The following is a 23,942-nucleotide window of genomic DNA, read 5'->3' on the forward strand; positions in this document are numbered from 1 at the left end:
ATACTATGCTGGAACATCTTGAATTTATTTAACCCCGTGTAAATCGCTGGATTGCCCTGTGTTTCATTAACCTGACTTGCAATGCTGTAGTGTCTCACTGTGTTTTAGTTGTTACCTCTTGGAAGACATTTTACGAAGCAAGGAAAATATTTATGATTAAGCATGAAGAAGTATTTAAGATGTTTATATTTTCCATTTATCAGTACACTTCAGAGTGCTGCTTTCTGAAATTGCAATTCTGGACTTCATAGTAAACTTTCACTGAGATGGTTTGTGCTGTGTAAGATTGCTAATTCCACGGAGATATCCTTTATACACTGAAACAAGAGGAATTTGCTGCTTTTTAAATTGGGGCCAAAGAGTAAATTCACCCTATTTTTATATTCAAGCCAGCTCAGCTTTAGGGGATTTAAATGATGTAATTGTATTGTATTCGGCCCCACAACTAGTCCAACTGAAAAAAAATAATCTTCAAAGTGAATATTTTAGTGCTTCATGCTAGGCACATTGCTCAGTGTCTTGGGGAAAAAAAGTGAAGCTTTTCTTATATTTGTGAACCACAGTCCATTGTTGTGCATGTTTTCTAAGCTTCTCTACAAATCTTAAATGCACAAAAAGTAGACAGCTAGCTCCCACATCCTTAAAAAAAAAAAAAAAAAAAAAAGTTGTTTTATTCCTAGTTATAATGAGATGTTACATCTGTTCATGGGATTAAGTCCTTAAATGAAAGGATGGTGCATAAAACCTGATTTCGAAAACTTTACCTTGTAATATTTCAAAATAAAAATATATTCTTCTGGAAGAAGATGCATAAATTTGGAGGCTCACTAACAGCACAAGGACTGACATCTTGTCCTTTTATGTTCAGATTTGTTGTTTCCATCTGCCTAGACCAAAGATGTTCTTCCAGTGCCTCTTGACACTTATTAGTGTTTGAATAAGCTTTGGTTTTGGTTTTGTTTCCAGCATGGAGTTGGAAGTATTTAGATGCATTTTGTGGGGAGGAAGAAGTGTTTTCCAGCACCCATAAATTAATTAAGGATCTTTGGGAGAAGAGTTTTCCCCTCTCAGTGTTTTCTCTAAGGCAATGCTCTGCCGCTGCACCACGCTGCTGCCCTGTTCCCATCTTCTCTTTCAGGATGTTGAGCTGTGTCTAGGGCTCAGATCGTTCATTTGCTTATTATTCGTTTCTGTGAATTGTTGGTAGATCTTATTTTGGGAGAAGGGAATGACGTGCTCGCTGTACTTCAGTATCAAGCAGCTGTTAACTTGGAGCTGCTGAACATAGAACTTTGTCTCTAGTACTTGCTTTTCAGGGCGATAATTAAGCCAAATGCCTCTGCAGTTCATGCATCAGTAACTCATCAAACAATTTGTATCATGTTTAGCTTTTGAGGCATCCTTGGTGTGCACGTTCTGAGAAATGACTGAGGATTTTTGTACTTGTGGTTATGATATTTCAGATCTTCTGTAGTAGAAGTTTAGGTCCTAAATGGTCTTTATAACAGTTGAATTTAGAAAAAAAAAAGTTTTATTTTCCTGTGTAATTCGTATAGTCCCATAAATTAATGGAGAATATGGTAACTTAGATTAATATGCAGAGTCCTTTCTCCTGAAGGGAGTTTAGCAAATGCAGTTATTGCAGCAGTAGAAATACAGTGTATTTGTGTAAAGCTGATAGATGTACCTTAGCAAATTTGAATAAAGTTTTTAGAAACACACTCTTCTATCAAAACACACACATACACAAAACACCTGAACAGTAAACACCAAAATGTGATGCAGGTTTTTTGGTCTAGTTTAAGCTGGGTAAAAAAAAAAAGTTATTTTCCTTTTCCTTAATGAAAACATCAGTTTCCTTATGTCTGAATTTCGTCATCTGTAAGCAAGGTACCAAAATCAAATAAATATATATATATATATATATATATATATTATTTTTTTTCAAATGTGCATAATGAAAAAAAAAAGTAAACTAAGATACTTATTCAGGGCTTGTGGCATTTCTTTGATCTCTTTACTAACAGAATTACCCTGCTCTCCTGCACAGCAATTGGACACTTTGTGAAGATGTAGGATTATGTTCTTTGTCCCATTGTCAAACTCTGGTATGAAAACCACGGAAGAGGATGTGAATACTGTAACTTTGGGATTGGCAGCTTCCTGACCTTTATAAAAGGCTTACTCAGTGCTGTAACAGCTAGTTCAGTGCTGGCAAGGTGACAGACTAGATGAATTAGTTGGTCTTTTCCATCTCTTGTGTGTCAGATTCTTTGTTTTATATGGAAATAATTTCTGTCAAAATGGGAAATTTATCATGAGGTACTTCGTCTGCCCGTAAAATGAAAATGTCAGCTACAGGTCTGTTTGAATGTGTCTTCTGCTATAAACCATTGGTAGAGCCAGCTTTGTCCATTGATAGCACCATGGTGTTCGCGTGTGTTTTGACACAGTCAGGCAACTCTGCTGCCCTGTGAAAACAGAAAGTTAACAATGCTTCCTGATTGTCTTTTATGTGAAGAATCGCATCAACATTTCCTAAATATGTATGGGTTATCAGAATTTTCTTCTGTGATGTGTCAGTATGGTGACGTCTTTTTTAGGGGTGTGTGTGTATATCTGTGTGCATGTATGTACATAAAATGTTATACGTGCATTACTATTGGTAAACTGTGACGTCTTAGGATGCCCGAACCAATTTCTACATATGTTTTGACACTGGTATGCCAAATAGTATAGGCTGTTAATATGAACCATCTCTGCATAAAAATTTAACATCTGTCATTACTTTAAAGGCTGAATAGGTATTGCAGCATTATGGAATTCTGATAGATTCAGAAGGTACCACGAGTCACACATTAACACTGCGTGTGTTTTGATATATGCCAAGTAATGAATAATCCTGCATCTTGTCTGAGCAAAGGTGACACTGGGATAAGTGTTTTGTGGTTTTAATAGAGGAATACAATGATGCTAAAAGCAATTCACTTAAATTTTAGTGGGACAATACATTTCTTAGGGTAAGATTTCAAAGAAGGAGGTTGTAGACCAAGTAGTGAACCATTCACGTCAATGCAAACTTTGAAGCCAGAGGTATTGTCATAGGCTATGAACACTATGTTTAGGCTTGTGAAATTCAACAGGAGAAAGTGAAAATAACTCTAGACTTCTATCCCCTTCTTCAAAGTATTGCTAAGGGAAGTTTGGCAGAAGCTGGGACAGGAAATTGAAATCTGAATACTATTTTAAACTGATAGGGTTAAAGGCCTTTCTTTTACGCTAGCACACTTGTTCTTTTATTTGATACTTGAACTCTGAAAATTTTCTGTGACTTTCTAGGGAGAAGGAGGAGCAGCTGACTCGGGTGACAGAGGTACAGAGGCTGCAGGCCCAGCAGGCAGATGCTGCCCTGGAGGAGTTTAAGCGGCAGGTGGAGCTGAACTCAGAAAAAGTCTATGCTGAAATGAAACAGCAGGTGAGGAGGTCACAATGCCAGCCTTTCTGAAACTCTGTCTCAGTGGGATAGCGTATTCTGATCTTATAATGCCAGAAACATGCTTCACTTGATAGTGCTACATCAAAATCTTTCACAATGTAGTGTCTTTGGTAGCAAGTCAAAAAGGGATGTTAGCAGTTGTTTCATCTTTCTAACAAAGCCAGAATTGTCATTGTTATAAAGATATCTGCAGTTATGATACTGATTAGGGATTTTCAGTAGTGAGAGTATAAAGTGTTAGTTTATACACCCCTGCAGAACAACGTGTATAATTTTTCCACTTAAATGTGTGTCTCTTCCTACTCTTTTTGGAACGACTCTGGGCTCTGTTAATGAGGTCTTGTAATCAGTTTGAGCCTACATGGGGCAGAGCCATTGTGCCTGCTGTCATCCATGGGCAGATGACAGTAAAACCCATTTTTCTCTCCCTGAGATTTACTAGTGAGAATTTACGTATAAATATTTTAGCGTCTTAAATTCCTCACGGAACAAGCAACAGTTTAACCATTATCTCCAGTATTTTAAAAATGCAGCATGTTGAGTGAAATAAGGAATAAGTGATAAGTGATCAAAAAGAAGGAGAGGACAGAGTATTTTCTTAACTTGTTCATGTGATCGAAATCCCTATATGTATCTCGAGCTTGTAATTCTATCTAACCATATGCTCAGTTTTCTAACCTCACCCATCATAACCAAACCTTGTTATTGACAGTAGGATGCTGTAATCCAATATTGTATGAGATTTCTAAGGATGGTGATGGTGTAGTACAGTGGTAAAACTTATATCAAAAAAAAAGTTTCAGTCACAAAGCTTCACTCGTATTCCTTAGGAGTGTTCCAAAACCCGAAGAGTTGGCAAAATATATATATATATAATTTATTTATTTATTTATATATATATATATATATATATATATATACACACGCATATGAAGATCAATCGATATATAAAGATATGAATAGTTTGATGTATGAAGGTATGGATATCACTTACCTGCATCATTGGAGCTCTCAGAAATAGTGTGTGCTTTAATATTCTTTGGAATGAAAAGAGCTCTCTTACAGGGGAGAATTATTTTACTGGTACAAAAATCAAAAATAGATTAAATTTAAAACAGTGACAGAGATCTGAAACAAGCAGGAGGTGATTAAAACTGAGATTTTTTTTCCCCTTACAAATTACTAACTTCTCATATGGGTTTCACAAGTACTATGAATTTAGAAGTTTGTGGGAAGAAAACCTACTGTGCTAGAAATTATCTTAGAAGAATAAAATATTTTGTCATGTACTTATAATTTAACAAATTTTCCTTTTGTTGTTCTTGTGAAGTTTTGATTTTTCCAAAATCCTTGGTGAAAGTGAGAAAGGAAGTAAGGCATTGTATTGCTGATTTATTTTTTAAGACCTGTGCAGACAGCAAATAATAGTTTGGAAATAAAAAAGCAAGAGCAAACACATAAAAGCAGTGTGTATTTTTGCAAACTAGATCTCTGAGGGCAACAGAACAAATCGTACAATTTTAAGGTCAGTTTCTGTCATTTACTGTGCCATGAGGCTCTTCTCCAACTTCCAGACGACTTGACTTTATCATTTTTGGAGCAGAAATAAAATATTTAGTCTAATTCTAGAAAGATTGATAATGGTTTCATTAACCTGGGGGGGGGGGGGGAGGTGTAAACTTTTGAAACTTACAAAGTCAACTGTCACTTAAAAATTACTGTAAATTACTATACAATTGAGCAATACTGTTTTACAGGAATCAAGGTTCAAGGAAATACATCAGAGAAGCAGTACTGTAACTGTCTTTGTAGCTTTGTCCTTTCTCATTCTTCTGCATGCACACATACTCTTCAGATAAATCGCCTGTTAGATTACAACATAATGAAGAATTCTTTTGTAGCTAGGTGGAATGTATTGCAAATGAAAATCTGTAGTAGCTATAGCAACACTGTACTCTTAACCACATCAGAAATACTGGGCTTCCAGAACCATTTTTGTGTAAGTGTGTGTGGCAAAGTTGCTTACAGAGATAAGTAGAATGAGGTCTGGCATTTTCAGTTCTTGTAATCAATATTTGATTCATTCATTTGGCTCTGTGATTTTTTTTTTTGCCATCTGCTCCCTATTTTGTCAAGCTCATGATTATTAAGAATCACCTGATGGCCCTTGATGGGTGAGTGGTACATTTTTAATTGCAAGATACCCATTTTTGCTAATACTAGCTAGCAAAAAGACACAATACATAGACTATGGCATGGTACTTCAGCTCTAGTGTTTCTTGGGCTTGGAAAGTAATGATCAGGAGCTTTCCTTGCACTTGTAGGAAACATGATTTTTTTTTTCCCTAACGATTAAAGAACAAAAACCCTGCAGAGTTAAAGCATCTCTGCATACAGTTATATTATTTTATTTTTTAAGAATGTTTTCATTCTTAAAAAGTAGTCCTTTAGTGTAAAATATCATGGCCTTTTATTTTTATGTTTATTGAGCTGAGTAAAATATGGCTATGGAGATGAAACTTCAGTAAGTTTGGAGGTGGAAGAAATTATTCATAAAATATTTAATATTCACAATATAATAAAATAATTTAATGAAACATAATATTCACAATATATTTATGCAGAAGCCCCATTTCTTAATAGCAGATGATACCATTGAGGTTCAAGGACTACTGAAAAGATGATTTTATCTGTTTTATTCTGTTTTTAGTTTATTTTATTTTATCTGGACAATTCCTAGTCCTACATCTTCTTCTCCTGTTGCAGTATTTTCCAGTAAAATGCTTCTCCCACTCCGAGTACTGCCTTTTCTGCTCTTTATCTGGCTTAGAAGTGATGTCCAGACCGATTGGCAAAGACATCTATTGAAGACAGAGCACTCCCTTAGGCCAAACAGGATTTTGGCATGTGGTTCAGGAATTCATGCGTTTCTTCTTTTGGTACAGCAGATGGACGAGCGGCAGCACTGGTCCTTCTGACAGCTATACCCATTTTCCTTTCTTTTTTTTTAAGGGAGACAGTTCATTCGCTGCCTGTGTTGGGACCTAGATCTAAAATAGTTGATGAGCATTCGCTGTAGCATAGCACTGTATACATATTCCCCTGGAAACATGCCTGATGTACAGCTAACAGTTGTGCTTTTGATACAAAAGTCTTTGTTAATTGGGTTATGAAATTGCTTCCTGGATGCTGTGTGCTGGAATCTGTGAGGCTCATTATTCATAGGTGATGACTATCTTCAGGGAACTTTACTTGCAGCCAAATAATTCTCTTCTAAGTTATTTTTACTTAAATTTAAAGTGATTTAATGTGAGCTTTAAATGTGTAGTTTGTGCACTGATTCACGCATTACTTCCCTTGAATTTCCACAGGCAATATGTTTTTAAAATAAATATTTTTGAGTCTTAAATATGTCTATAAAAATATTCAGTTAATTTGAATGGGATGTTTACCGCTGTCAAGTGAAAAATTAAGCCAATACGTTGTAATCAGGGAGTGACATCATATAGGTGATAGCACTATTAGTAACTTACAGATATAGCTATATTCACTGAATATTCATTTTCACAGCATACAAATAATACAATTATTATTCTCAGCAAGTTCTATTCAGGTCTTTGATGGTTTGCAAACAACATGAGAAACATCAGAATGTTTCAAGCTATGCCTTTAAAAAAAAAAATTAAATATTCTCTTTCTTTTACTATGTAGATGGAAAAGGTTGAAGCAGATCTAAGCAGATCAAAATTGCTCCGGGAAAAGCAATCCAAAGAATTCTCCTGGCAATTGGAAGAGCTCAAGCAAAGATATGAGCAACAGGTCAGTAAGCGTGCTCCTCCAGGTGCAGGGGAGGAGGGACAGATGTAGGTCATCTCCTGTGGCTAAATCCTGATCTTGCTGTGTGTTGCTTTTCCTCCTATTGACATTCTACAGGTATGCAGAATGGATGGCTTGGGGGATGGAGGAGAGAGAGTCCAAACAGAAAATATTTTTGTTTCCCCTTTGCGATCCTTTGTACATCTGCCTCTTGCAAATACTTTCCCAGGCTTACAGGTGGCAACACCTATTTTCATAATGACCAGATGAAATTATTTAACGTTATCTCTTTTTCTTCTTGCCAAGGATCAATGCTTTATTCTTTTTATAATTTTTTTACATGGGGAGCGTTCACATGAATGCTTGTTTTGGCCTACTGGTAGGGATTTTCTTTATTGTAATATAATTTCATGGTTGTGAAATGTTCAGGAAATATTTGGGTGGAAACAAGAAATTTAGGTTCAGTAGTGTTGTGAAGTGTAAAGGGAAAAAAACAAACAGAAGGAGACAAATTATTGCATGTTACAAGGTTGAGAGCTAAAACAATTGTTCCAAGTGGTAGCTAGTCAAAGTGCTGTGTGTTTAGTAACACCTGTTAAGGGATTGAATGTTTTTATGATTACTTTAAGGCCAACCATACAGTGGTACAGCAATGATACAGTTAGTCCATAAGCTTGAAGTTATCTCTTATCAATGTTTTTGTGTGGATGTAAGTTTACATTTCCACCAGGGAAATGTGGCTTCATTTCCTCACCAAGTTTACCTTCCGTGCTGGTAGGAGAATGAAATATTGCTGTCTGCTTATGGTGCAAGTCCTGCTGTGGTCCATCCAGCCAGGGACTTTTTCAAGTAATGAAGAAATGGGATCGCTTAGGAAGGTGCTGAGAGAGAACTTAGACATTGTTTGTGAGGAACAATATTTTCTGCATGGCTCTCAAGTTAAATTTAATTGAAGAGAGTTTAGATTTAGAGCTTAGTGATATGGTTTAGTGGAAGACTTGTTAGTGTTAGGTCAGAGGTTGGACTAGATGCTCTTGGAGGTCTCTTCCAACCTCGATGATTCTGTGGTTGGTTCAGATCCAAGTATTTCCTTATCCTTGCTCAGAATTGTCAACATTACTAATTGTTGTCACCTGATGAAGGGTGAGACGTTGTCCAGTGTAGCAGATACATCTGCACAAGTGCTTTGTTTTGCTGGATGATAATACTTCCAGTTCTTCTACTTAATGATTCAGGAATAGCCCAGCTCACAGAGTTGTTGGGAGGTGTGTGTGTGTACGTTCATGGGTGTTGTGTTGCAGATGAGCCCACTTGCCAAAAGAACAGTAAGAACTCTACCTCTCCTGTAATTTAGTAGAACTTCTGGAATCAAGGCTAAAAATCAGAAATACAATTGCTGTAATATAATTGCTATTCATGAGAATCAATTTTCTTGAAATTATTTGTCTGAAAGACACTGCAGTAGTTGGTTGCATTAAAGATGAAGCTTAACATGTCAATTAAAACTCATTCTGAAGGAAGGACAATGGGAAGTGTTGGGGTTAGGTGGGCATCTACCTTAAGGTGAACATTTTTATGGGATCTCATGTTGGCATCAATTCAGCGTTTTGGTTGGATCACCTTTTTCTCTACAGTTCTTATAATCTGTGCTACTCTTTTAGAGTCACAAGTAAGCGTTTATTCAAAGATTTTCTTCCCATGTTTAGGAACATGATCTATAGTAATAAACACTAGTCTGCAGTTCATAGCACGTTACAACATTCCTCTTCCTACCTACAAGTGTTCTTTTTTTTTTTTTTCTTTTGGTGTACATGATAAGAGATACCATAGATAAGGTCTTCTCCCAAGCACTTTTTCCTTTAGTGTACAAAACCAGTAAAATGACAAAGCCTAGTAGTGTCATGGTTTGGTTTATTTGTTTTCTTGTGTCTTCATGCCTCATGTTCAGAGCTTCCGGAGGCTGGATTAAAAGGATTGTTTAAAAACAAACAAACAAAAAAAAAAGAAGCAAGAAATGAATGTGGTAGTTAAAATTTGTTTGAATCATTTTATATTGTTGTTCTGTAACAATAGTGATACTGTGATAAACATCAGTGAAAGCATTTTCCACTGAAAAGAGTTTTTTGCTGCTTCAATTTGATTTAATTTAGGATAGCTACTTTTTAGTCTAAGAAAGAACAGTGAGACTTTATGAAATATCACTGAAACACAGGGAAAAGTTTTCAACACTAAACAGCTAAATAATGAGAGCCCCAGAAGAATTCTCAGAGGAATCCTGCTTATGCCCTATTTTTTTCTTATTATTTCTGATCATAGTTCATTTAGAATGTTCACTGAAAGACTGCAAGCCTGAGAAATGTGTGACCCTTCCTGCAGATTGTAATGCATTATCACTGGAAACTGCCTTCTTTTGTATTGTCATTTCTGCAGTATAAGGCTCCTTCAGTGCAGCCACAGAACAGTATGAGCTCAGTTCTTCCACTCTTAAAAATTTCCCTTCAGTAGTTCCAACTTCTATTTCTCTCTATTTATGCTTCAGGACTTCTACAAAATCTTTAAAGCAGACTTTTCCTTGCCTTGTTTTACTGCATACTTCTTCAGATGTTAATTGTAGAGGAATAGACTGATTTAGACTATTTAAATTGAGCAGTAAATTAGAATTAGTGGTGCGTTTCAGCAGGGCTCTAGCAGACTTCCAGTCAGGAAATAGGCACCCAGCTACAAATGGGATACTTCGGCTACCTGAGAAAGCAGCAATTGCTTTGAGATGTTCTCCCTCAAGTGTCTGAATAATCATAAAATTGGATTTATATACAGAAGGAAAATTGACCTTCAATTGTATTTTGGGCAGCTTGGCATGGTGAGTGGCAGAGGAAGCACTGGCAGCCTACTGGACAACTCAGTTGCCCATAAATTTAATCATGTTGATAACAAAAAAACAAACGAACCTATTCTCCAAACTGAAAAGCATTTTGAAAGTATGAGAACTTGAGAGCTGTGGTTTTATCCATCCATTTTATATGAATGGTTATCTGTGCTTCACTGTAATTTTCTTGAATATTGATTTCAAAGAGATTACAGGTGAGAATATTGATATATACATAACTATACAAAGCCTTCACATTTCTAACTTTCCTTGAAAAAAAGAAAAAATAAACCATGGAAGTTAATATTTTGTTAACTTTTCAAATTCTTTGGAATCTATTAAAAAAAAAAGCAAAGAAGAAAATTTGGGATCTTGCAGTATTTGGTTTCAGCTGTCACGTGTCGGTCTTGGTTCCAGCTTCATCTGATTCAGTGCCACTTTCTTTTGAAGTATCCACTGGGAACACTCTTAGGGAGAAACTGGTGGTTTTTTTTTTCTTTAAAAATACTTTAGCTCAACTTTGTTCTACTTGCAGCTGTTAGATTTGAAAGTATATTTTGAAGAAAAAAAATAACTCCAACAGCACCACAGTTCCTATCTGCTGGGAGCAGCTGCTTTCGGCACTTCAAAGCCAGTGGACACCACAGTGAAGGCCTCAGCCTTTCCTGCCTTTTGAAATGGTTGCAGTGTCTGTAGCCGGGCTTTACGGCACTGTCAGCACAGGAAAAAAGATTGTTTGTTTTTTTGCAAGCACCCCCCTCCCTTTTCTCACCCCCCCAGCCCCCCCCCCCCCCCCCCTTTCTAATTACATTCTCAGTTTAGCTCAAAATACCTGGGAAGACTTTCTGCTGCCATCACTTGCCATTAGCCCAAATATTTTTTTAAAAAAGTCTGTGCCCAAACTTGGCCATAACAAATTTTAGGGAGGCAAATTTGCCAGAAAAATGAATGAATATGCTGCTTTCCTGTATCCAACATGCTGCAGCTGTCAGAACAAGCCATGATAGCACAGCAGAGCGTTTGCGGTGGAACAAGGTTTCAGACAAGGACACTTCCCAGCAGGGTGAGGCATGTACTCATCTTCGTTTCAGGCACACTTTCATAAATTGTCATCAATGGAACCTTTTCAGTGTCTTTTGGAGATCTTAATGTTTAAATGGCATTAGTTGTCCTTTAAAAAAATATTTATATGTACCCCTGTGATCACTGTTACACTCATCTTTGGGTATAAATATTTTTTGAAGTGTTATGATTGAGGGGTTGTGAAACAGTGGAGATGCAAGGCTAGTGAGAGAGCTGAAGTCTGAGATTTCTTTTTCCTAGCAGGGGGAATGCACTATGAAAAAGCTGAAGAATTGTTGTCATAGCAGGGTGGTGTTCCTTGCCGAGTTATGGATGTACTTTGAGAGTGAATGCCAACCTGAATTTATAAATAAGCTTTTTGTTTTGGTTTGTCTTTTCTTTAACTGTGTTTATTCCATTTTAAATAATAATTATTCATGCTTCCATGGCAAAGTGGAAAGCTAGGAAAAGTATTACGTGATAGCTGAAGAATCTCCCAGTATCTCAGGAAATCCTTTCTTGCGACATTTATTCTTGAGTGCTGACTTCTGTAAAACTTGTGAAGGAATAATTAGGGTTGCCGTCTTGTTAGCCAAGTAGGAAAGTAACAGGACACCTTCAGAAATGTTTTAGTGGGTATTTAACAAAATCTCTTTGAAATCATGGTAAAGATGAGAGAACTAGTCTAAGCTTTTAAGTCTGGAGCAATACAAAGGTGTGGTGCCTTCCGAAATATGCCTTTTATATTAAAGAAAGGGAAGTAAAGAAGTGCAGAATCAGCTGGTTAAAAGTGAAAAAAGCATGACTGTAATCTTACCTGCCAGCAGCAAGGACAGATATTCGAGGTATTGCAGGGAAATTGTTCTCGTTTAAGCAGTGTTTTAGAGCAGAGGAAGATAGGAGGAGAGGAGGAAGAACATTATTTATCTTTTTGTATGACTCTTTTTTGTAACTGTTTAGTGTGTTAATTTAAAAAAAAAAGAGTGCAGTTATCTTGGAGGTAAAATACAAAGCTTGTAATTGCAAGCCTTATTTTGTGCAAGTGCATATATTTAAAATCAGACATCTTCCACAGTGCTAGCAGTGCTATTTAATATGAAGGTTACAAACAGAATCTCATGCTTAGTTTCTTAAAATAAAAATATTCTGAAGTTTAACTTACATTAATGGTTTTGCATCTCCCATAGTAATTTTTAGCTGTTTAATTTTGTGGCAGAAGATTTTAACCAGTGTTTGGGTGATCAAGGCTGAGATGAAGTCGATTTTGCTTTTGTTAAAATTGTAGCAAGATTTTCTTGAAATGTTGGAGATAGGGAATTTTTCACCTGAGTGTGTTGCTTTTTCTTTTTCCCCCTGAAGATCTACTCAAGTGTATTTAGGTAATAAACATCGATTAATTCAGATTTTCTGGAGTTCAGCAGCTAAATGCTCTGAAGAATCTTACTGAGAATTTCCATACCCTCCCTGGGAAACGGGGCCAGAACAGTTTGTGTACGAAAGAGGCTGTGACCTTGTGAGAGAAGACGAAAACACAGCTTAGATGGGGAATAGAATAAAAAGTGGGGATTAAGTATGGGGGAAAACAAGAAATTGCTGTGAATGGGGATAAGATTTGGAAAGCAAGTCCCTCAGGAAAATAAGTACTGGCTGTGAATCTGAGAGTAGTTGTAAAAAGCCTGTGCAATGGAGTCTGGAGCTATTCAGGCTGAGAACTGAGGCTTAGACCTGTGGATCAGGAGCACTGGAGAGAAGAGCCCTGCAGAAGGGGTCAGTTGGGGTGGTGTGGGCTGAAGGGTCAGTGGAGCGTGAGTTGGCTCTTCAGGAGCCAAGGTTCCTTACTGACTTCTGCCTCCACCATTGCCACTCTGCCTTTCTGAGGCAGGGAGGGCAAGATGCTTCATCTATGCTGGGTGTTAAATTTACAGTTCTGGCTTGTTTATTAGGCATGTTACGTGTAGCTGTATTATCTCCCAGCCGGTGCTCTTGTTGGTAGCAGTTCCAAAGACATCATCAGTCCTACCACAAGACATAATGACCAAATGGTGTCGTGTGTGTACACCTAAAACTCTGACTCCAGTTTCATGCTCACGTCTTCAGAGGCATTCAGCATGGTGTGTTAACAGAGATAACAAGCTGAAGGTTCAGCTTTCTTTGTCCCTGTACCTCTGATTTCAGTTAGGAGTTCCTGCCACTGCAGTTATGTCCTAGCTTTTCTTCTGGCCTCGTTCTTCCTCTTTGTTTCTTCTAGCTTCCTTTTGACTGATCTGCTATTGACTCAAGTGAAGAAAACATTTGCAAAGACATGCTTTTGAAATGTGTTATTACTCAAACAGACTAATGTTGCAGCCATTTCTTAGCTGTACTTTAAACAGTTCAGTTATGGATCGTGAATGTCTGAATATTTTTAGTACGCTGGCTTAGTTACAAGGACACCATCTTTGTAGAAAGCTTTGTTCCTCTCCTCTTTGTCTATAGTCGAAGATAATTGAAATACGGTCTGTTCTTGCATGGAGGCCAAATGAGCACGTTAGCAGAGGCTCTAAATTTTTCATGTCATCAGCAACAAGCTGCATAAATTTCATTTAATAAATTAATCCAGGATGCATGAATGTTTCCTTTGAACCATCTTAACACACAGATGAATGCCATTTGCTCAGAATATCTGAGGAATAGTTTCTTCAATCATCAGCATCAACTTTTCACTTCATGATATAGCTAAGACTCACAAATGGGAAAAGGATATGAATTTAACCTCCAAGTAAAGAGAGGGTGAAAATCTTCTAGCTGTACCACTGCTGTTTACAGAGTTGTTAATCAGACGTATGGGTATTTACGCTGTCTCCTTCAGGCGTTTAACTTGTGTGTGATTCATACTTAAAAGCCTGAGCTCCCTGTATAGTCAACAGAGCCAGCTCTGGGGGGTGGAGGGAGAGGAGACACGAGTCCAGGATCATAAATTGATGCCTGCAGTAAATAGCAAGTCAGCCTGCAAAGTCGGTTCTTAGTGTTCAAAGGAGGTCCTTGGATAAACTTGGAATCACTAAACAAAGACAATGTACAGTAAATTCTGTACTAGAATCTGCTGCAAACACGCATTTGCAATGACTAAAGGTATATTATTTTGAAAGAAATATTTTGCACACTGAATAGGCTTTCTTGGGACAGGTAGACTGAGGAGGGCAGTGACATTTGTCCCACTGCTAGGTACGATTTAATCACAGGGATGCAACTTCAGTGCCAGTATGCTGGTGATTTAAAAGCAAATTTAGTCATGGCAGGATGACTGGGAAGATAAGAGCATCAATGTGATGTTTGTGCTGCCCATGCTTTAAAAATATTACCTCTGGAAGATCTTTATAAATCAAAATTTACTGGCCAGATATGGCATTTTATTGTAGAAAGGATAAGTAAAACTGTAGTTTTGCTAAAGACGTGCTTGCATCTTTTGAAGAATTTTAAGCAATTCTTAGTCTGCAGTTGAAATACAGTTATTAGTGGTTGATTATAAGGTAAAGTATAACAGGAAACACATGAATGTCAATTAAGTTATTGTAGTTTGCAATGAAATAAAGTAAAATGCGTTTACATGTACGTACATTGCCCCAAATGTGTTTGTACGTACATTGCCCCAAATGTGTTTGTTGCCCCAGTGGTAACGTAGGGGTCTGCACTGACGTATTTTTCAGCACCCCATTTGCCCTCTGTTCATTACAGTTCTTTTATCTTGGGAGTACTTTGTGTTCAAAATTATAGTGCAATCTCAAAAAATTTGAAGTTGTAAAATCCATTTATCTGCTACGATATAGTGCTAGTATGCTCCCTTGCTTTGCAATGAAGATTCCTCTTTTCCACCCAAAGTTATGCTAAGCCAGAGCCCAGTATGATTAATACTCGATCCTCAAGTCTGTTATATCAGATTACTTTAGAAGCAGTGTATTTGCAGGGATGGGTAATCCTCATATCCTCATGAAACATGCACGTTTATTTATAGGCTTAGGAGATGGAAAATGCTAGATTTTACCAGAGTTGTTATTTGGGGATAGATCACATGTTGTACAGAGTGCTGGTCAGAGTTTAGAGTGGGTTTTAGGCAGAGTAATTATAATGAAGACACCTGATTTACCAGTGGAGGAATGGGAAATAAAATCTCCAATAAAACATTTGAAAATACTCTTAAATGTTTATAAGTAAAAATTGCTGCAGAATAGAAGCGCTATGGGTGCGCTGTATGAGTAAGCTTTAGTTCAGTTCTTTGGCATGACATGAGTAATTTACTGGTGGCTTCTCTGGCCCTAAGATGTTCAGTCATGCCAAAACAGTGCTAATAAAATCATCCTGCCATGCAAACCCATATTTTATATAGGTGTTACTTATAATATTTCTAGATTGTGGACATAAATTTACATGAATTTTCATACTTTGGTGTCAAATATGTATGGTAGTGGCTACATTTTTCAAAGAGGTAGTGAGCTAACTAATTTCCTTTCACTCCTTTGGGGACTATAAAAAGATTTTCAAAAGCATACTTGTTCATGAGAACAAGTTGAAATTGTTCTAAAATTGAAAAGCCTAAACTTGCTGTATGATGTAAAAACAAAAACTCTATAGTAGAAGCTCTTGTCTATATTAGGGACTTTAAAAAAGGTATTTGTCAATGTTGATTGTATTACAAGTATTTGGTTTCTGAAGATATCTTATACAATCAGCAGGCTATTTACTGTCAAGCTTTGTTCTCCAGGCGCACAAGGTGAGCTGACGCTAATAGCAGCAGGGTTTCGCTTTAGTTCTTTATTTGATGGGTTCTTGTTTTAACAGGTTCTTCTAGAGTACCTCCACACGTAGGTGCAGTTACATCTGCCTGGGTTGGAAGCCCATCTTTGGGTAGCTGAGGTTGTCAGTGTTCTGTGCAGGATGGTCATGATCTGCATCACTTGATTTGTTCGGCAATTTGTGTGTGTTTATGCTAGTGAATAGCAGAAGATGATCACAGTTCTCAGATAAGTTTGTTTTAGCATTTTCTTAATACTTTTGTCATCTTTTGTCCTTCTCTGCAAGGTAAAGGCATACTGTGAAATTTCAGTTAAAAGCAGAGATTTTAAAATGGTGTGCAGAAAGATCTCAACATGATAACAGTTTTTAAAGGATGTGGTTTGTTTTATCATTTGCAGAGGTGTGCTCTACCCCAGAGACAGAATTCATACTGATTTATGAAGGCTTAACATAGTTTTCGTGCAGCTTTCTGTGATGAAGTCGGGTTGTTGATGCAAAACAGCATGGTGTTTTTCCTTTTGTTAGCATACGTTAGTTTTTTTTCTTTTCCTTTAAACAGCAGCAACAACACAACTCAATACAATAATGAGAGAGGGAGGGGTACAAGAGAAGCTGTAGAGCTTGGCAGTAGTTCTTAGGAGAACAGAAGGTTCAGTGAGTGTTCACCCACATAGTCAAATGAGCCTACTCAGTCATTTCATGTTATTTGTACAGGAAAGCTCATTTTGTTGCTTATGAATGTGCGGTGATTGTTAATATTCGCTTGGAAAGATGGGTTTTGTAGGCATTTGAACTTGTGGGAAGAAAATGCTGTCATCCCCATCCTTTCTCTCTAGTTATTCTCTGCCAGAAGTCTCTAAAAAGCCAAGCAAAAACATCATGGGGAATGGTATACTCTAAATGATGAGGGTTTTTTGTCACTGAATATGACTTTTACAAAACACCTCACTTCCCACTGCCATCATTTCTGCTCCCATGTCAGGCCATGAGGACTCCCGTCCTGCACACGGAAGCACTGTTCCCTTTTTAGCTCTTCCCCCTTTTAAATTTGAAAATTTTGAATCTGCAATATAAAGTTGTACTTGAAGAGATTTTTTAAGGTAACTAATTACCTTAGTTGGGTAAACCTGTGATGCACACGTCCTGTAGCTGGTGGAAGAAGCAGGATCTGTCCCTTGCCTCCTTCCAGAACGTTCTCTGCCTGCTACCATTTTTTTCTTCAGCTAAAAACAAGAAAATTGAAATAACTGAAGTTCCTCACAACAAACTTGCTCACCCCAGACCTTACACGGCCCAACCATCAGAAAATGCAGTAATTAAGAAATCAAAAAAAAAAGTTTGAATAGAAAGACTTCTCTTGTCAGCACGATCTCTTTTTAATCAGATCTAATGTATGACAGACTTTTTTTTTCCAGAAATCAGACAAAGGTTTTATAATTATTTTAGGGAGCAAGAATACTTCCATTTAGACATGCCAAGGACACTGAAGCATCTGAAAAGAAACCACTTTTGTACTCAAACCTTGGGCAAAAACCTGAGGTAAAGAGCCCTGTGTAACGATCCTAGGCCTGGTGCGGATAACGTGTCCCTCCTGGGGGTAACTTCAGATGTGTGTTAATGAGCCCCTCGGTGTTATTAAATAATGTAGATGTGCTAAACCATAGAATATTGCGGCTGTTCTCACGTTGTTTTTGGAAGGACGCTCCCGGCCGCGTAGCGCGGATCACTTATTTTACTTTCAAGTTTGGGATATTCCGATCCGTAGTTGGAGAGAATAGGTTGCTTTTCACTATGCTTCAAATTTTAAGCCGAAAGCCATGAAAACAGCTAATTTTCGGGCTGAGGCCCGCTCCCGGAATTGCCTGCTGCAGCTTTAAGATCAGGTGCCGGGCGCTGTGGCGCACAAACCGCCCGACGTTGAGCCGGCTCCTCCCGACAGCTTTTTTTGAAGCCGGATTCTCACGCTGCAAATACCCCACCATATTCTCGATAAGGGCGTTTTTTTTCTTTTCTTTTCTTTTTCTCCCCCCCCCCCCTTTTTTTTTTCCCCTCTCTTCTCCTTCCCCTCCCCGAAATCCACCAAAACTGAAGAAAAATCCAAGTGACTGTTCTTAGCAGCTGTGTGGCCCGGAGTTCAGTGGGGAAGCGGCTTCCTGCCGTCCCTATTCATCACCTGCTTCAAAGGCCGCCTGGCTGCTCCAGTGTGCAGGCCAGGTAGGGTGCCATTGTGCGAGGCGGGGAGGATTAGTATCAAAGCTGCGGCAACCAGGCCCTTGGTCTCGGGCTGCCATTCAGTCTAGCGGGGAGAGGCTAGGGCTGGCCAAGGTCACAGCATCCAGTGTGGTGCGGACTGGGAAAGGATCCTGAGAATAGAGCGCTGCTTATGAAACCGTGGTGCAAGCTTGCAGCACAGCAGGTGCCCTTCTGGAACACATACATCTGTTTATGTTGGGGTAGCGTAGCTGACAACGGGATAATAGAGCCTTGTTTTTTTTATAATTTTCTTGAAAAAAATAAAAAAGGACAACTGTATATACCACGGTGTTGAATATTGAAGGAAGAGCTTTTGCTCTGGAAAACCATCAAGAAATCCTTAAAAGATTTAATTGCTGGGGTGGGGGGGTTGCGTGTGTATACTTGAGCAAAGGGGAGAGCAGGCTGGCTATTAACCATTTAGGATCCTCAGCCCGGTGGATGAGCAGCAGCCGGGTACGGGGGGACCGTTCGCAGAATGCGACAATGCAATTTTTTTTTTCTTTAAACGCTCTGACATTTGTACCAACAAATTGGTTAAGGATGCGCTGGATTTGCTCGGTTGTCGCCATTGTTGGAATTGTCTGGAGGAATTCTGTCACACTAACGGTGGCTTTTTAAAAGGTGAGGTAATAGTGACGTAAAAATAAAATTGCCAACTTGATGAAATTAAGGGGAAAATTAAGCTGTAGACGAGTTGTCATGACGACAAGGATGTTCTATTGATGAACTGTACTCCTCACTGTCCAATCAGATAGTGGAGCTGAAGCTGGAGCATGAACAGGAGAAGACGCACCTATTCCAGCAGCACAACGCAGAGAAGGACTGCCTGGTCCGAGACCATGAACGGGAAATCGAGAAACTGGAAAAAGAGCTTCGCGCTGCCATGGCAGAGCATGAGAGTAAAACTCAAGAATGCAGGAAACGAGACGGACAGGTAATGATCAATAATGTTTCAAAGGCGTACGCTTATTAGAAAATGCTAATAATTAGTCTTTCCTGTTTGCCAGCATTGTTGGTGATGCACGCTGTGTGATCATTTGCGAAACTGGCACATAAACGTGATTTTGTTTTTTCTTTTCTTTTTTTTTTTCCCGCTTCCCCCCCTCCCTTTCCACTACTGAATAGGGCTTTAACTGCAAAAACCACAGGTAGCCAGATTAAAAATCCCATGGTGCGCTATAACTCGGCCTATTTATAATCTTGTCTCATTTTCTTTCATGATGGATTTGTTTAAGAAAAAAGGTATCTGTTCTTCTCCCCCCCCCTCAGCCCTCACAGTCACCCCTCCTTTTCCCCTTCCTGGGCAAATCCATATGAATTATGTCTGCTTCGTTCGTATGCTTGGGTTTTTTTTGTTTCAAATCTCTGCAGGTAACTCACAAATGGCTTTATTTCATTTTGTCCATGTCTTTTTGTTTCAGTTTTGTATTCTAGATTTGTTTTGTGTATTTGCCTATGTGTGTCAGATATTTGATAAGACGATGTGGATTTTGGATTGCTTACCATCACGTTTATTTTCCTACACACACGCACCCCTCCCATCCTCCATCTCTGTGGTCACTGTTGGAAGCCATTTGGCAGAATAACCCCCAGCTGGGGTAGCATTTGACTCTTCAAACTTCTGGATGAAATGTGCACTGTCAGCATGGAAAATGATCTTTATTAGTTTTCAGTTCAAAAAAAAAAATCTTACTGCATTTTTTCAATATATTTTGTAAGGATGGCATGGTGCATTTTCTTAAGAGCCTATATTAAAAAGGCCTACAATGGCAACATTTTAAAAAATTAAGGTGATTTCATAGTTTAAGAGTATTCAGAAAATAATCTTTACTAATCAGCATTAGAATTGCTTATCATGCAAGGATTATTTTATACCAAAACAGGACATTTTTGGTAAGGCATCTTTAACGACATATGTTTTCCGCGCACCACTGCCTTCCCTATGAGATGTACAACTCTGGCTTTGAGGCATTTTCACTTTACTTCCCTGTAGACTAGTATGCTGTTATTTTACTGAAAACTATAATGTAGCTAAGTGAAATTGAATATTTAATTTTTTTTAATGATTTTTTTGGCGTTACCCTTGGACGACTCAGACTATCGAAATCTGCCTTAAGTAAGTCTGTTGGAAAACAAGCCGCTTGCTGGGGGAGGATGGGGGATGTATTACGGAGCCAAGACTTATTTCTCCATTTCCACCATTATGGTTTTCCAAGGAAAATGACAGATCATTTTGTGGGAACGCTTGGGAAGAGGATATTCAGGTAGCTTCTGAAAAAATTAAACCATGCCCTTTATTCTTCGCTTTATTGTAAGAATGACTTAAACAGTTAAAGGGACTGCTTTTTATCTTTGGATTTTTTTTTTATTTGGCCTAAGGTAGATTAATCTTAACTATATAGCTATTTGCGGGTGCCTTTGCAAAGTTGTACCATCCTCTCACCTACATGCCTGATGTGTTTGCATACAAACAAAGGCAGAGCCATATCTCTCAGGTTAAAAAACAGTTTGAGTTCTGTCTACACACAAGCGTTCGTTACAGTTGTTGCTCTGTATAACCCTGAACACAAATGTAAAGAGACTATCTTAAGCACATTCAGAGAATCTGGGAGGCGTCTTGTAAGTATATCTCTATTTAGTTCTGTTGTGGGTTGTTTCTGGTAAAGATGGGAACCCAAAGTTTGGTTGTGCTTTCTGTTTGCAATGGGATATATGATGCTACTACAGGTGTCGTGTAAAGAGCTGGAAATTATGGGAGCTATTATGAAAATCTAAACAGTCTGAATAGCAAAAAACTTTGGCCTTTTTACAGGGCTTTTCTTTGTAGTTTGAATATCCCCGTACAGTCATTTGAGCGTTGCTGCCATGAGAATGACATGTAAATCAGGGAAGAAAAATGCATTTGCCTTTGACTAGGAGAGCTGTTGTTTATTTAAATTCAAGTAAGAATCTATCTGCTTTCAAGGACGCATTGTTTTTCTGTTTTGAAAAATAAAGCGTTCTTAGTTGATTTATCTGGTCTTTGTGTTAGAATTCACTTTTGTCTTTGCAGTGAGCTTAATAGACAATACTGGTGACTATTACGGAATTATGGCAGACATTTTTGATTTAAAAAAAAAAAGCTTTGCATGTGTTTATCAAAATGTAATGTATATTTTGGGCATCTAATGGGACTAATGGCCAATGTCCTTGATGAAACATTTGTCAGTCTCTTAACGAAGATATCACAGTGATTTAATGAGTGTGTGTAGACAAGGTTTGATTTTAAAAAAAATAAAAATGTTACTATTGAACCATGTTTGACAGCAGTAATTTTAGGAATTCTTTATATTACAGTGAAGGTGCTTTGAGAAAGGAGAGGAGGCCATTTTGCTTCGCTAAATGAAAAGTAGATTTGCTGTGTATTTCAAAAAATGTAAATAATAATTAGTGCTAACCGCACATGAGTATCTTGGTGCGTAGGACCTATCTGTTCGATGTTAGGTGAATGATGTGAAAGCACCATTAAAGGTATTCACTGTTATTCTTTTATAAATGCTTTTCCGTATGAGAATATGGAAATGTTTGAGAAACGCATTTTGACTGAGTACTGCAGAACAATTTCTTATCCTGTTCCTGAAAAGATCCATTTTTATTTCATATCCAAAGTCTTTGCTTTCATGTAGGTCTTCAGCTACTCTAAAAGATAGTATACAAAAACATTAAATATTATTAAAATATGAATACATTTATTAATGCTTTACTTGAAACCAAAGCATAAAGATTAAGATTTCAGTGCTTTGCCAGATATTAAAATATAAAATAATGTTACTGCTTCTTTGAAATACAATTTATGTCCACAAAAGGAACTTGATCTAAGTAGATCGCCTATTGTATTCCTAATGAATTTCTGGATAACAGTTGCATTCCACTTTAGCTCTTGGTTTTATCTATTTCTAGGGGGCTTACTTTGATATTTTTTTTTCACCTGGGGTTGTAATGCTTGGGGAGGAGTAAATTGACATGTAGGTCAATAAAAGTCAAAGCAGTACAAAGGCTTTTATACCATGCTGTGTTCTTGTAGTCATTTAAGTCCTATATGTTTCCTATGAACTGCTGTAATATTGTTATTGCTTAAATAGTAGTTAATAACACAGGAATTTTGTTTAAAAAATCAGTAGTTTTAAATCTCTACTTGTATTTAATTTAGATTTTTTGATATTATCTGGATTTTCTTTAGGAATATTTTTAAGCTATAATTTGATCATTCATTCTCCACCTCTAAATAATGTTAGTGCATTCATCGTTTCACAAATTGGGAAACTCCTTGGATGATAGATCTTCCTTTTGTTTTAATCAAAAGAACCTTAGAACCTTGTTAGTGAATCAGAGGCTTTCTGAAGCAAGACTTCTGATTATAGAGAATAGTAGATGTTTGGGTTTTTTTTTCCATGAAATAAGATAGCAAGGTTAGAAAATTCTAACAGCCGATGCCAAACAAGCTGTGGTAGCCGTGCCAGTTGTGCCCTTAGACTTTGCCTTTATCCTGTGACTGTCATTCTCTCCCCAGCATCTGACACGTGCCCTGAACCAGCTCAAAGATTTTTCATGTTCCAGCTGCTGTACAGAGCTGGATCGTTTTCATGCTTGTTCTCAAGTCGTTGACCTTTGGGCAAGAAGAAGAATAAAACTACCCCTGTAACTTCAATACAGCGCTTTGCACTAAAGCAAGAGGGGGAAAAAAGTTCCTTAAGGAAACTGAATTATTTCTTCAGGTACTGTTGCACTATAATTGGCAAGTCCATTATTTTCATCCATTCATAATTGGGTCAAGAGTAACTTGAACACTGAGGCACGCTTTGTCAGTTTTTGTCACTGATGTCACAGTCTTTAATTTTAGCATAGCTGTTTATTATCTCAAAAACTTGGCTGCTATAAGAGAATATCATTGGTGTTTGGCATGTCTTAGGGCTCTTCATAATCCGTTACCAGTTGGGAGAAAAAACATCAAGCACTTCTAAAGATGTGCAAATACACACACTGGAAATGGGAGTTCTTATGTTAAAAAAATAAATAAAAAATGGGCTGGAGGTGGTGAGAAGAGTTAATAAGGTATTTTCCCATGGCCAAAATGTTCCCTTTTTCTCTCTTGCATTTTGCACTTGATGTTATCCTCTTTGCTTTCACCATCACGTGATTTTTTTTACCTTCTTGCAAATCTGTAGCTCCTTCCCCAGGGCCTGCAGCATAGGCCATCCTTTCACTTCTCCTCTGGATGATCTTTGAGAACTTGCCTTTTGCTCTTGCAACCAGTGATCTTTCCACAACTGTTGCTTTGCGCCTTCCTTTGAATTAATTCTGAGCTGTTTGAGCCCATAGAGACATAGGTAGTAGTTTGTGTGTGTATATATGCTGACTAGATACATACATGCATATGTTTGCCTGATGGAGGGCTTTATCAACTATTGATAAGAGAAAATACAGAAGAAACTAATAGAAATGCTATGTAATTGTTTAATAATAACTAAATATCCGAACACGTGCACAATTTCTTTTTGCGCATAAATCCTGCTGTAGCAGGAACTTTTCATTGCTATACTCACTCTAAAGGAATCCGGGAGCATTTGTTTCACAACTGGAGACTTTCTTAAACTTTGATCTGAAAGAACCTGCTGTTAATGTGCAGATAAATCACTG

The 23,942-nt window shown here is 37.7% G+C and overlaps 1 protein-coding gene across 2 annotated transcripts in view; it reads left to right on the forward strand.

Annotated features, from left to right (window-relative positions):
* Positions 1-23,942, forward strand: part of CEP112 (centrosomal protein 112) — a 162,377-nt gene that overhangs the window by 53,739 nt on the left and 84,696 nt on the right. For both annotated transcript variants that reach the window (XM_035558738.1, XM_035558739.2), the window contains exons 18-20: positions 3,340-3,475; positions 7,208-7,315; positions 19,018-19,200. In XM_035558738.1, the coding sequence (XP_035414631.1) occupies positions 3,340-3,475; positions 7,208-7,315; positions 19,018-19,200 (427 nt within the window). The remainder of the gene's footprint in view (positions 1-3,339; positions 3,476-7,207; positions 7,316-19,017; positions 19,201-23,942) is intronic.

The sequence above is a fragment of the Cygnus atratus genome, chromosome 18 (genome assembly GCF_013377495.2).
Source record: "Cygnus atratus isolate AKBS03 ecotype Queensland, Australia chromosome 18, CAtr_DNAZoo_HiC_assembly, whole genome shotgun sequence".
Classification (NCBI taxonomy): domain Eukaryota; kingdom Metazoa; phylum Chordata; class Aves; order Anseriformes; family Anatidae; genus Cygnus; species Cygnus atratus.